Below are 15,274 nucleotides of genomic sequence, written 5' to 3' on the forward strand. Positions count from 1 at the left end.
GGGGAATGAACTGGCGGAGGAGATATACATGTCTCTCTCTTTCTCTCTCTCTCTAACTCTGCCTTTCAAATAAACAAATAAATCTAAAAAAAAATCACTATTGCTACCCTCCTATTGCTCTTCCTTTCAGTCATAAAAATGACTTTGACTAATTTGTGTACTTTCCACTCCTGGGCAACACAATCAAAATAAAGTAATATCAGCATCTATCAGACCAAGTAGGAAAAAACTCTTAGCACATCTTTTTCAACCACTTTCTTCTATATTTTGAAAGAGAAAGAGACAGACAGAGCAGCTATCCACCGATCCACACCTAAAACGTCCACAATGTCTGGGACTGGGCAGAACTGAAGCTGAACTCAATCAAGGTTTCCAAGTGGGAGGCGAGGACTCATCTATTTGAGCCATCGCTGCCGCCTCCCAGACTGTGCGGCAACAGGAGCTAGCGTGGGTAGCCAGGGCCAGGAACTGATGTGCAACATAGGTGTCCTAACTGCTAGGCTAACTGCCCACCCCAAGAAGGGCGTTCTTTTTTCTTTTTATTATTTTTGACAGGCAGAGTAGACAGTGAGAGAGAGAGAGAGAGAGAAAGGTCTTCCTTTACCGTTGGTTCACCCCACAATGGCCGCTGCGCCCAACGCGCTGCGGCTGGTGCACCGCGCTGATCCAAAGGCAGGAGCCAGGTGCTTCTCCTGGTCTCCCATGCGGGTGCAGGGCCCAAGCACTTGGGCCATCCTCCACTGCCCTCTCAGGCCACTGCAGAGAGCTGGCCTGGAAGAGGGGCAACCGGGACAGAATCCAGCATTCTTAAGGAAACCTGATAGGTGCTAAGCTCCCTAGGAGTAAGGATCAGTCCTTCTTTCCTTTTTTCAGTTTTACACACACACTGCACAGCACAGCTGTGGCCTGAACAGCACGAGAATATATACAGAAGGCAAGGGACTCTGGTCCTCTGTGGTCACTTCAAGCTGCCTCCCTTGCCGGCCCCTGCATTCCCAGGACAGCGGGACCACGGTCATGTCCAATCGCTGTGGTTATTTTAAGAAAAAGAGCAAGGGAGAAGGAGCTGGCCAGAGGGAGAAAGTGAATGTGTACGTGCACACTTACAGAAATCAGCATCCAGCAAACACCAATATTATTCAAACATGCACAGCAAACGTGAAGATGGCACTACACAGGATCTCTGCTTCTATACAAAGTTGGGCCATCTCCCCTTAGCAAAGAACTGTACTGGGTTCAATTCTCTAAAAACAGTAAGGTTTTGAAGGTTTATTTGATTCTACAACAGGTACAGTGGGAGTCACTTTCAAGAACTCACCTTGAAACGTTCAGGGAGGAAAATGACACTGCAAATGTCAGGTACCTCTAACAGCACACTGCTGACTTCAGGAAACCTGACAATTTTCTCCTCACTCTCTCCTGCTAAGCACACACCTCCCTAGTGAGGTCTGAGGGGTACGGATGCTAATATGCAAGTTAACTACAATGTGCATCCACAGGAAGGTGGCTAGGGACATGCTCACTGAATATACTGCTCAGTGCACAGACAAGAGGGCTCAGAGGACCTCAGACAGAGAAGGAGAAAAATGAATGGCACTTGACCCCTCTGCATCCCAAATATAAAGTCAACCTAAAACGTAAGGAAAAGGGGTGGGTGTTGGGGTAAAGGTGCCACAGGGCGTGTCTGCTTCGCCCCTCAGAGAGTCTGAGTTCCACTCCTGGCTCCACACTGGATTCCAGTTTCCTAATAATGCACATCTTGGCAGCCAGCAGGTGGTAGTCCAAGTGCTTGGGCCCCCGCCACCCACATGAGAGACCGGGACTGAGCTCCCAGCTCCTGGCTTCAGCCTGGCCCAGCTCCAGCTACTGCAACCACCTAGGAAGTGAACCAGTGGACAGTTCTCTTGGTTCCTCAGCTTTTCAAATGGATTGAAATTCATTTTAAAAAACAGAATAAAATGTCCCAACGTGTGTGACTGTCCCCATGAGGTCTCTCCAGGACCCTATTCTGCTCATTTCCAAGAATGAGGTCCATGCTACAGGCGCCACAGTGGGTTCAGCCTTGGGGAAAGCGCCCAAGCACCTGGTTCCATGCGCAGAGCCAGCTCTCGCCTGCAATGACGACAGATTTCGTGGCAATGTGGAAATGAACTATCCTGAAGCAGCAGCTCGGGACTCGGATCTTCTCTGTGAAATGTCCATATTCTGGGCTTTTCCCAAGCTCTCTGACTGCATCAACTCTGGAGTATTAAAGAACAGTATGGAGAAAATAAAAAGCATGGAACTGTGGGAAAATAATCTTGGATACAAAGTCCTTCTGGCATAGATTTTAAGTACGTCTTCATGAGGAAACAGACACAGAGGCTTCGAGTATTATCTACCTCCTTGTAAGGCAAGCAATTTTCAGTATAAATCTTGGAAAATGGCTTGAAAGCCCTCAGGTCACCTGAAAACTGCTTCCTGCTCCCTGAGTGTGCCAAGCCCCACACAGCAGGAGAGCCAGGGACATTTTAACGTAAAATCCAAGAGCTGCTCCCAATCTGCTCAAGATTTCAAAAGTCCTCTGGGGTGCAGGAAATCGATGGCGACCTTTCTTTAAAGCCACAATGAATGAAACAGAGACTCTATTACATAAGCCATCATGCCTAAGAAACTAAGTTTTCCTCCCAAATGAATAGAGGTTTCTACTGTTTAACAGCCCTCAAGTTTACCGCATGTTAACGCAAGGACAGGGAATTAAAGCAGCCTTTTACCTGACCTTCTATTTAATCTACCGCTCACCAAATCACAGGCATGTAACTGCTGCACACCTGGACAATTTTTGCAACAATCTGCAGAAACCAGATATAGAAATGCTGTCTGTGCCAACATTCAGAAGACTGTAGGCCACTGTGCTGAGAAAGGTTGTCAATATCTATCCCAAGTTCACCTAGTGAGTGACATATCTTTACTAACCAGAGGACAAGTGACAGTGTCCCACCACAGGGAGAAACTACAAGCAGACCGGCCATAATACTGGGCGGGGGTTGGGGGGATCCGCCTCCCTCCGAGTGCAGCAGAGGCCAAGTGTGATGTGCGATCATCTGCAATGTCATCTGTGGGGAATTCAAGATCTTCCATCCGCTCGTTCACTCCCCAAACGGCCACAGCGGCCAGAGCTGGGCCAATCGGAAGCCAGGAGCTTCTTCCGGATCTCTCATATGGGTGGCAGGGGACCAAGCACTAGGGCCAACCTCTGCTGCTTTCCTAGGTGTGCTAACAGGGAGCCAGGACTCAAACCAGCAACCATATGGGATGCTGGTGCCCCAGGCCGGAGCCCTACCCTCTACAGCACAGCACCGATCTGTCTGAAAACATAAAATCCCTTTGGTGTTTAAACCAAACTCACAGAAGGGTCTTAAAAATAAGCCTCCTGGCTGGCGCCGCAGCTCACTAGGCTAATCCTCTGCCTTGTGGCGCCGGCACACTGGGTTCTAGTCCTGGTCGGGGCGCCGGATTCTGTCCTGGTTGCCCCTCTTCCAGGCCAGCTCTCTGCTGTGGCCCGGGAGTGCAGTGGAGGATGGCCCAAGTGCTTGGGCCCTGCACCCCATGGGAGACCAGGAGAAGCACCTGGCTCCTGCCTTCGGATCAGCGCGGTGTGCCGGCCGCAGCGGCCACTGGAGGGTAAACCAACAGCAAAGGAAGACCTTTCTCTCTGTCTCTCTCTCTCACTGTCCACTCTGCCTGCCAAAAAATTAAAAAAAAAAAAAAAAAAATAAGCCTCGCAGGCACAGTCCGCTTTTCTAGGCTGCAGACTGAACTGCCCCCAAAAGGAGAAACGCAGCGACTGCCCGCCCAGATCACTCAGCTCACTGCTTAGTGAGGCTCAGCACTGCCATTCCTGCCGGCGTGAGCGCTTCTGCATGGACAGCACAGCCCAGGCGCCCGCAAGCCTCCCAGGAGACGGAGAGCAGGGCCTCTCTGACTTCAACCACAGGCAGCGCCCCCAGCTCAGAGGCTCATTTAAGCGACCAAGAGGCGGGCTCACGGTTCTGGCCAGGAATCTCATAAGGGACAAAGCTGTCAGGAAGCAGCAATGATCCCGCAGGGGTGGGGACCATGCAGCCTGCAGGCCACGTAGGGCCTGCCACATCATTCCATCTGGCCCTGCCAAGACAACCACAGGCAGGGCTCAAAACTCAATACATTTATAGCAGGCTAATTTTTAACCTGCTAATTCTGCATGGCCTGCGAATGATGTTATAAACACACAAAGGGCCCTTGGCACAAAGAAAAAGTTCCTCATCCCTGCATGATGGTCTGGATAATCCTCTTTTCTTTTCTTTTCTTTTCTTTTCTTTTCTTTCTTTCTTTCTTTCTTATTTTTTTTTTTTTTTTTTTGACAGGCAGAGTAGACAGTGAGAGAGAGAGACAGAGAGAAAGGTCTTCCTTTGCCGTTGGTTCACCCTCCAATGGCCGCCGCGGCCGGCGCGCTGCAGCCGGCGCACCGTACTGATCTGAAGGCAGGAGCCAGGTGCTTTTCCTGGTCTCCCATGTGGGTGCAGGGCCCAAGTACTCGGGCCATCCTCTACTGCACTCCCTGGCCACAGCAGAGAGCTGGCCTGGAAGAGGGGCAACCGGGACAGAATCCGGCGCCCAGACTGGGACTAGAACCCAGTGTGCCGGCGCCGCTAGGCAGAGGATTAGCCTATTGAGCTGCAGCGCCGGCCAAGGTAATCCTTTTAACTGGGAAAAAAAAGTCCTCAATGTATACACTTTAATATGAAGCATGCAAAAGTGCAATTTTCCTTTAGGAGGAAAAAACTATGCGTGTTTAAGTTCCCTGGACTGAACCTGTGCTGTGGCTACGCAGGCAGGATCGTGAACGGCTGCTCTCCTTGCTCTGGTCAGCTCCGAGGTGACGCTGAAGTTGAAGCCATCCTGACCCCTGAACAGCCCGCTCCCCTCCTGGTGGTATACCAACATCAGCACTGGCACACTTGGAGAGGAGTAACGGAGGGAGAGAGATGAAGACATGGCCAGGTGCTCCTTCCTGTCTTCCGCCCCGGGACACCAGGCCACAGAGAGCAGGGGTATCAGAGGCAATGGCTCAGCCCAGCATGAGGGGCTCCCGGAGCAGGGCTGGGGCCTCCTCTACCAGGGGTGGCAGCAGCAGCCCTTGCCTTCCCTTCTGACCTTCCCAGGGGTCAGTCTGATCTCTGTGCAGGACACAGGACTGAGAAATCAACCGGGCACCATCAAAGATACGTGAGCCCGATGAACACATACCTCCCATTATGAGATTCTTCCCAGGCCTGCTTGAGTTGGGTGATTTTACTTCCCTGCTGTGGGAGACAACTGCTAACTGTTAAGAACAAAAGTTCTGGCAAAACACCCCGTTACTGGGGCCAGCAGTGTGGTGCAGCAGGTTAAGCCCCCTGGCATCACTGTTTCCACTATCAGAACATGCAGTTTTGAGTCCTGGTTACTTCACTTCTGATCCAGCTCCTTGCTAATGTACCTGGCAAAGCAGCAGTGGCCTGAATGCTTGGACCCCTGCCCATCTAGGCGATTATAATCCAGTTCAGGCTCTTGGTTGGTTTCAGTATGGCCCAGCCCCCACCATGGCAGCCATGTAAGGAGTGAACCAGCAGATGGATAATCTCTCTCTCTCACTTTCTTTCTTTATTTTGTCTCTCCTTATCTCTTTGCATTTCCAAATAAGTAAGATAAATTAAAAAAAAAAAAAAAAAAAGGAATGTCTTGGCGCCGGGATCCCAGTTCAAGACCCAGCTGCTCCACTTTCCATCCAGCTCTCTGCTATGGCCTGGGGAAGAAGTAGAGGATGGCCCAAGTCCTTGGGTTCCTGCCCTCACGTGGGAGACTGGGAAGAAGCTCCCGGCTCCTGGCTTTAGATCTGCACAGCTCTGGCTGTTGTGGCCAAGTGGGGAGTGGACCATCAGATCGAAGACTTCTCTATCTCTTGCTTTCTCTCTCTGCCTCTCCTCTCTCTGTGTAACTCTGACTTTCAAATAAATAAGTAAATCTTTTAAAAAAAAAAGAGAGAGAGATGATCATGCATCTGTCTACCCATACAGGTATATTAACATCAGAGCAGAACTGCAAATTCCAAGTTCATGTCTCTCAAACAGCAGTGCAGACCGTAAGGTGTTAACACAGCAGACGGCTGGGGTGTATAATGCCTCCACACACACACTAGAAACTCAGGAGAAAAAAACCACACATGCAGTCAAATAAAGCAACTATATTATGAAAAAGGATGTTGGCTTCTGTGAGTTTCTAGAATAAAGCAGAACAATTCAAGTAAAGTTTCTGTTTGGCTACCTTCCCCTGCCCTGGCCCCAGCACCCAAGGCCCTGCCACCTGCTGCTCCTCTTTGAAGCTAAGGGAAAAGCTGCCAATCACGGCCTTCATCACCAAGGTGTCCTGCTGTGTTGTCCCCACAAATCACGACCACCTTACATGTCTACGCAACAGGAAATAATCCAGGAGACCAAAAACTAAGAAACACGAAAAACGATGGGCATCACATTGATGTTACTTGTACTCCAATGTGCTTTCAATTCCCAAATTAGTGTCTACTAATTCAAAATTCTGGTGTGCAAACCCTAGGATAAAGAGGTATTATTAGATCCTTTGGGAACATTTCTAAAACCTAGTAGCACATTTTCTAAAATTTTTGTTAATATAGAGAACAGATTTCATGTGTTTCATCGGTACAATTCTAAGCAGAAGTCTCCCTTCCTTACTCAGTGTAGTAGTACATCTGACAGCTGTTATCTAAACCAACAGAAACACTGGCCTGGGCCACTTAACAGAACACACTACCGGGCACCTGCTGGCCTCTGCCCAGAATGTTCCTCCTGCAGATCTCTCCATTGCTGATTCCTCCTCACCCTTCACATTCACCACTCAGAGACGCCTTCCCCACCTTCCCCTCAAACATGGTCTCTCTTCACATTCCCACTGAAGCAACTGCCAGAGCTGGCAGCCTTCTGGCAATTACTGCCACATCTCCGTCTCCAGGAAGTGACACCCAACAAACGCTTTTAAGACAAATCTGCTGCCCAGCACTTAGACATAAACAGAAATTTCAGAGCCAGTGCTGTGGCACAGCGGGTTAAAGCCCTGGCCTGAAGCACCGGCATCCACTATGGCTGTCAGTTCTAGTCTCAGCTGCTCCTCTTCTGATCCAGCTCTCTGCTGTGGCCTGGGAAAGCAGCAGAAGATGGCCCAAGTCCTTGGGCCCCTGCACCCACATGGGAGATCCAGAAGAAGCTCCTGGTTCCTGGCTTCAGATCGGCGCAGCTCTGGCCATTGCAGCCATCTGGGGAGTGAACCAGCAGATGGAAGACCTCTCTCTCTGTCTCTACCTCTCTCTGTAACTCTTTCAAATAAAAAAAATAAATCTAAAAAAAAAAATAAATAAACAGAAATTTCTCATACACATTTTTTAAATTCTAAAAAAATTCAGACATTAGGGCTGCTATCATCTGGTTCTCTTTTCTGACACAACTCAAAAGGAACTGTGGCTCAACCTCCCTCGAAACACCCTTGTAGGAGGGCCCTACAGAGTGGAACCAGGACTTGATTCCTGCACCCTGTCTTCTGCTCCACAGAGGGTGCCCCCTTGGGCGGCTGTTATCATCCCTACCGGATGTACAAACCACGGCTGAGCACATGTGGTCATCAAGTGTCTGCTTCTTCTCCCAGAACCTGCCTTACGGAGGAGAAACCACAGGAAACACTGTGCTCTGAGGAGGATTCTGACTCCCTGGTCCAAGCAGAAGCCATGCATGGAGTCCACTACAGCCCAATCCTGCCACCCGGTGTGGCCTGTTCCCTCTGCAGCAGACACGCCCAGAGCAACGGCCACACTGACCCCCTCAAGGCTATCTCAACCGTGAGAAGTAAATGCCGTAAACACTGACATCTCACAGGCTCGAACACAGTACAGCTAACACCTGTGAAGCTATGCTCGTTATCCCCAAGGAGCTCCAATTCAAACTCAAATGACCAAGAAAAAAAAATTCCAGGAAAACAGACCATGAAACAAGCACCGTAACCATCACAACTCACCAACCCACTGGGAAAGGCCGATGGCAGCACACGGCTTATGGACATGGAAGAAAGCCTGCTCATCGGCAAGCTCACAGGTGAGAGGCAGCTAGAACTTGTCCTTACGGGAAAGGTGTCTGCACAACTCCTCTCTCACCTGCTGGGACACCTGAACACCTGGGGTGTCCTGCTGGAGCCCCTCCCTCCATGCACCTGCACTCCACAGTCCATGCCTCTCAGGCCTGAAGTCACTGCCCACAACTGCCCTGCTCACCACCCAGAAAGCATGAACACTGCTGAACTCAGTCAAGGCAGACTACTTTGTTTAAGTCAAATTCTCCTTAGCCTTTGCACAGATGTGTAACTCTGGGCAATGCCAGACGCACAGCAGGTGCGTGGCCAAAGTGTTAAAAAATGACGTTCCCTAAGAAGCGGCTCGTGGCTCACTGGAACTTTGGTCTGCACAGGAAGGTAGTGGTCGTGGTCTGCTATGGTCCACGGATGCATGTATTAGGTTGGGCCATGCCAGTGTGCTCACCCCTCTGTTCCAGGAGGGTGACTCAGTCAGTCCCACTGGTGTTAGGGGAACACACGTGAGCAGATCTAGCCCTGTGGGTTACATGGATCAACAAGGGAAGGACTGTGTGGAGCCCGTCTCCTGTGCGACCAACAGTGTGATGAATGTGAAGCAGGGTCACCACTGAGCTGCCCATCAACACCAAAGAGGAGGCCGGGACAAAACCAGACAAATTTGGAAATTCCGAACAGGGCGGGCGAACTGTGAGACAATGTATTTGGAAAGTTGTTCCTTTTCCCATTGACATCCTACAAACTGCTTGTCTAAATCAGAAGGTGTGGCAGTTCGTTTCGGGTGTCAACCTGCCCAGATTCAGGAATGCCCAGGAATCTGCAAAGCAAAGCACTGTGGTGGGCGTGTCACAAGGAGGCACGCGTGTGAGTCTGGGTGGACCACGCAGGCAGACCTGGCCTCCACGCGGGCGTGCACCATGCCTGGGCTGAGGGTGTGGACAGACTCCACAGGAAAGCCATTCTGGGCTTTGCTGGAGACAGAGCTGGAACATGTCTGCCTCCCGCCTGGGTGTCGGCTGCAGGCCCGTGCCCTCCAGGACTTCGCCATGGCCCCCTGGCTGACACTCAGGCCTTTGGGCCCAGAACTGAGCCCCAAGTCCTGTGCTTCTGTTTGTGGGGCCCTGAGGCTAGGACTGTGCCACAGTGCCGGCCTCCCAGGCTCTCCAGGCTGCAGACGACCTGCGCGGGACTTGCTGGCTGTCACATCCCACGAGCCAAACCCCTTAATGAGTTCTCCTTCACATACTACGTGCATTTCCTGTCAAGTCTGTCTCCTGAGAGAATCTTAATACAGAAAGTCAAGATTACAGATCTTGCTTGAGAATTTCCTGTAAATCTCAGTATCATTTCCTGTAGGCACTGTAAGCTTTAATTGGTTTTCTAATATGACTAAATGTAGGATTAGATGTATAATTAAACATTTTAATAACAGAGGAACATACCGTCGTTCTGAAATTTGTTCGCTAACGTGTTAATATTCTTCAGAAAACTTAGTATGGAAATGAATGTAGCACATGCAAGTAAGGTATTTAATTTTTTTAACAAAGGGTGTTTATTTTGACAATATTACCACTATAACCCTTTATACTAATATGGAAAGTCAATAGCACATGTATTTATGTATTTAAAGTATGTATATGCAAACAAATGCAGAAAAATAAAAGCACACATATAAGATGACAACAATGTCAAATATACCCAACTCAGAAACAGTGAAAAACACTACAGAAATACGAAAATCATAACCACGTGAGGATAGCTGCATGAAAGGGATATTACTCAGGTATTTCTTCACAGTACTATTAGATTACTTTTAAAAGTTAAAATATATTACTTTGATTCATTTATAAATATAAAACCATCATGCAATTTAGTGATATTAAATAATACTCAAGGAATACAATTTCCAAGTAAAATCAATAGATACTTTAAAAATTCACACAAGTATGAAGTCCACATACCTGAGCCGACCTCCTTTTCCTCTTCTTCGATGTTGTTTTTGATGCTATCGTATTCCTCGTCGATGGTCTGGTTACCACGCATCTGAGATAAAATCCTACGAGCCTTTTGGGTCTGTCCTTTCTGAATGAGCCATCGAGGACTTTCAGGCAAAAAGAGAAAGCCAAAAAACTGTAACACAGCTGGGATGGCTGCCAGGCCCAACATGTACCTGCAACAAGAAATCCAGATTTACTGCAATGTTTGGACTTAGCAACACTGGGTATGAGATCACACTCCTCTGTCTATGTTGACCACAGCACTATCTAATGTTAAACTAGAATTAAAAATTTCTTTTAATGATATATGTGTGGTTTTGAGTGTGCCTCCAAAACAAAGGATAATTCTATGCTGTACTAAAAATTGAAAAAATAATAAAAACCCAGTATTTATCCATCTTGCAGACAAATTACAATGAAAAAGAATGGGCAAAAGTCACCAAAATTACATACACATATTCTAAATCAGACATCAGGGAAAACACCATAATGACCACCCTATCCAAAACTAACAAGTGTGATTCTGTATTTTTCAGTATACAGTAGGGCTCAGATAACACTCTGACATCTGCTTAAGCTACTATTTTTCATTAAATTAAGGGCCCAACTTTCTTTCATCAGAGTTATTTCTGCATTTCCCTTTGCCACCAAACGCCATGTTGACCATCAGTACGTGAGGAGCAGACTCACTGCAGAAAAAGCCGGTCAGAAGCCCATATCCTACTGGGAAGGACAGGAACAGGAAAAAGCTGCACCCCTGTGATCAGTTAGGAGCCATCTTGCCTCAAGGCTTATTAATGACTGGTTACAATCTACACAGCAAATAAGCACAGTCTTTTATATCCATCAGAGAAAACAAACAAAGGATCCAGCAATATGAGCACAGGCATACCAACACCCAAGAGCTCTCAAAACTACTAGTGCCCTCTCTCAGTCAGTTTTAACTAAAAGGTCAAATGAGAGGAACTTCAAGGTCCCTTGCAGATAGAAACTTGCAGGCCTCCAGGACTCAGGATGTCCTCCAGTGGCTCCAGCTCCCTGCTGGCTTCCGGATGACAGGGCCAGGCCAACTCCAGGTACAGTACAAAGCAGGCTCACAGAAACGTTCTAGCTCATGGAAGGGCCCTGATCAATACAAGCAGACATTTCAAAGAACTTCACAGCAAGTGGAATTAAATGAGGTCCATTTTAGTGCAAGAAAAGTTAGAAATCCAAGTGTCATTTCTTCATTCTGCACGTTCCTCAAGAACTTTTTGTGAACGTCCCTTCATGCATGGATTAAAAAAAAAAACTTTTGCACTGAAATAAGTAACGTTTAATTCCATTTTCTGTGGGCTTTCTGAAATTCCTTGTCGTTTTCAAAACAGCCCCCCCTTGAAAGCTATGTTACACCCACAATACAGCAGCCTAAAACAACCCAGAGATAAAGCTTATGGAATGAGTCCAGTTTCCCAAGCAATTTCAATTCAACTTCAAAAACAATAAAAGAAAAATATCACTGTCACAGGTGCTAAGCAATGACCTTCCCCTACAGAGTGTGTACACTAACACTATGTGAGCGAGGACAGAGACATTAAGATGTGAACGTAAACACGGCGTGACTGACTGACTCCGTGAATTTCTTTAGCCTGCAGCATGGAAATCTTCCTGCAAGTGTTTTGCACTTCAGTACTTTTCATACTTAGGCCTGTGATAATTACACCCATACATCACCACTGCTTCCTCTGCTCATCCACACAGCAGCATTTAACCTCAATTAAACGACACATCTTCAGCCTCAATTTATGCCACTGCAGTGTTGATTACAACAGATTATTTACCTGTACCACTCGATGGCACCTAAGAACGTATCTTGCACACAGTAAGCACTCAACAAGTGCTTTACGGCACGAAAGCAGTCACCTGCCCGCACCGAAGCTTCCTGCCTCTCCTGAACAGCAAATAACCAGCCCGGACTCCAAGGCCGCATTTTACATGGTTGCTTTCCTGGATGACTTAGCTCTGCGGACGCCTTGCACAGCAAATCCTTCCGACCGAACCTTTTTTTTTTTTTTTTTTTTTTTTTGACAGGCAGAGTGGACAGTGAGAGAGAGAGACAGAGAGAAAGGTCTTACTTTTGCCATTGGTTCACCCTCCAATGGCTGCTGTGGCTGGTGCGCTGCGGCCGGCGCACCACACTGATCCAATGGCAGGAGCCAGGTGCTTCTCCTGGTCTCCCATGCAGGTGCAGGGCCCAAGCACTTGGGCCATCCTCCACTGCACTCCCGGGCCACAGCAGAGAGCTGGCCTGGAAGAGGGGCAACCGGGACAGAATCCGGCGCCCCGACTGGGACTAGAACCCGGTGTGCCGGCGCCACAAGGCGGAAGATTAGCCTAGTGAGCCGCGGTGCCGGCCCGGACCGAACCATTTATCACCCCAAAGAGAAGACCTTCTCTTTGGGAAGACTTAAGCAAAGGGCGAGACAGACGCACTGGCCCAAATGCAAATGCATGGCCTCTTCTCCTTAGATGTTCACTTTAACAGCCGAATCTGTTACATAAGTGAATGTTTATGGCTGCAAAAAAAAAAAAAAAAAAAAAGGTCCATCCAAATGATGCTCCTTCTTAAAGAGTTTTAAAAAATGTTTAAAATGTCCCATAGTGCTGATCATCTAAAGGAAAGTGATTTGAAAAGGTAGACGCTAAATACAAACTAGGAAATAAAAACAGAAAGTTCTAAAATTGAGCGCCTTTATGTTGCATTTCTCCACACCTCTCACCACCTTTCTTTGCAGAGATTAGAGATCAAGACACAAGGACTGCATTGAGTGCTTCACAAAGTATCGCAACAGAGTAGCAGAATCCTATTCAGGCCCCGGATGCTCACATAATACTGTGCACATTATCACCGGCTCTTAAACCCCACAATGCAATTTCACAAAGAAACACTGAGATAAAGAGATTCAGAGGGAAATGCAACAACAAAAAGAAATGTGTGGATATCCTTAAGGACCTAGGTTTCTTAAGGGAGCCTTGGAAGACAACTTCAACTGCTCAGTCCTTCAAACCTGCTAAGTCCAATTCAATGCCTTCTACTAAGGAGAGGGAAAGGGAGTGATACGCCCAGTGCTTAAGGGTATTAAAACCTCTTTAAAGAAACCAAGCGAGACAAATGTCTCTGTTACACCTCTCTTATATAAGCAAAGCAAGAGAGTTTACTTTACTGTGTTTTAATTACCTTTCCCGATACAAATGTTTTCATAGGACAGTAAGAGAAAAGCACCAAGTGACATGCAAAGGAAAATCAGATTAACACCAGACGTCTCTTTCAAGGTCTTAGAAGAAAAAACACTTCTGACCAATGTTATACCCAGTGAAACTGTCCTTTTAAGTGAAAGAGAAATAAGGTATTTTCCAGATAAGTAAAAGCTGAGAGAATTCACCACCACCAGAACAGCCTCACAAAAAATTGTGAAGGGCGTCCTGTGTCAGATTACACCTCATTCTCCTCATTAGCATGTGGAACATCTCCCAGGACAGACTGCACTTTAGAGCAGAATTCAAGTCTCAGCAAATTTAAAAAGACTGACATCCTATCATGTATCTTCTCAGACCACTGAGAAACAAAGCTAGAAATCAAGAACATGAAGAAAAAGAGAACACTCCTAAATATCTGGAAATCAAACAACAGGCTACTGAGCCAATGGGTCATTGAAGAAATTAAAACAAAAATCAGAAACCTTCTTGATATAAATGAAAATGAAAACACAACATATAGAACCTGTGGAATACAGCAAAGGCAGTATTAAGAGGGAAGTTTATAGCATGAAGAGCTTAAGTTGAAAAAAGACAAACACCTCAAATAAGATCTAATGACGCACCTCAAAGACTTAGAAAAACAAGAATAAACCAAACCTAGTATCAGCAAGAGGCGAGCAATAATAATGAACAGAGCTGAAATAAATGAAATTGCAACTTACAAAAATACAAAAGATCAACAAAAATTTTGTTTTCTAAGAAGACCAACAAAATAGATAACTCACTAACTAGATTAACAATAAAAGAGAAAAAAAAAACTCAAATAAAATTACAGACAAAAAGGAGGCATTACAACCAATACCACTGAAATACAAAGGAGCCTAAGAAACTTCTATGAAGAACTATATGCTAATAAACTGGAAAAACTTGAGGAAACAGATAAATTCCTGGATACATATAACCTACAAAGATTAAATCAAGAAGATACGGACAATCTGAACAGACCCGTAACAAGCAACAACACTGAAGCAGAAATCAAGAATGATTACTAAGGAGAAAGCAATGAAGGGCATCAAAAGTGGAAAAGAACAACTCAAATTATCCATGTTCGCACATGACTTGATGCTGTACATGGAAAAACCTAAACACTCCACCACTCTCCCTCTTTCCCTCTCTCTGTAACTGCCTTTCAAATGCATAAATCTTTCAAAAGAAAAAATGGGGGAGGGGTGCACAGCACTGTGGCATAGCGGGTCAAGCCACCAGCTGCAGCACCAGCATTCCATATGGGTGCCTGTTTGAGTCCCAGCTGCTCCATGTCTGATCTAGCTCTCTGCTAATGCGCTTGGGAAAGCAGTAGAAGATGGATGACCCAAGTGCTTGAGCCCGACCCAAGTGCTTGGTCGGGCTCAAGCACTTACATAGAACATATAGAAGAAGCTCCTGGCTTCAGGCTGACCCAGCTCTGGGTGTTGCTGCCATCTGGGGAGTGAATCAGTGGATCAAAGATCTCTCTCTTTTTATCTCACCCCTCCCCCACTCTATTTTTGTAACTCTGCCCTTCAAATATATAAAATCAATCTTTAAAAAAATAACACCAAAAAGCTGTTAGAATTGATAAACCAACTCAGTAAAGTTGCAGGTTACAAAATAAACAAAATACAGCTTTTTAATATGCTAATGAGCCCATTCAAAGAGAAACCAGGAAAGACACCCCATTCACAATAGCCATAAAAAATATCAAACATTTAGGAGTAAATTTAACCAAAGAAGTGAAAGGTCTCTACAATGAAAATTATCAAACATTGATAAAAGAAACCATTAAGTGTTGCTCCCCCTCTTCGTGGAGGAACGACACTGGACCCTGTGCTGTTCTTTCGTCTGCTCGGCCC

The 15,274-nt window shown here is 46.7% G+C and overlaps 1 protein-coding gene across 5 annotated transcripts in view; it reads right to left on the reverse strand.

Annotated features, from left to right (window-relative positions):
• Positions 1-15,274, reverse strand: part of SLC2A13 (solute carrier family 2 member 13) — a 341,591-nt gene that overhangs the window by 218,878 nt on the left and 107,439 nt on the right. For all 5 annotated transcript variants that reach the window (XR_016213163.1, XM_070049659.2, XM_051850398.3 and 2 more), the window contains exon 3: positions 10,110-10,318. Coding sequence is in view for 4 of the 5 variants with exons in the window: in XM_070049659.2 (XP_069905760.1) it covers positions 10,110-10,318 (209 nt within the window). In the remaining variant the exon portion in view is untranslated. The remainder of the gene's footprint in view (positions 1-10,109; positions 10,319-15,274) is intronic.

Source organism: Oryctolagus cuniculus, chromosome 9 (assembly GCF_051225735.1).
Source record: "Oryctolagus cuniculus isolate XC-2025 breed Fujian yellow rabbit chromosome 9, ASM5122573v1, whole genome shotgun sequence".
NCBI classification, from domain to species: Eukaryota; Metazoa; Chordata; class Mammalia; order Lagomorpha; family Leporidae; genus Oryctolagus; species Oryctolagus cuniculus.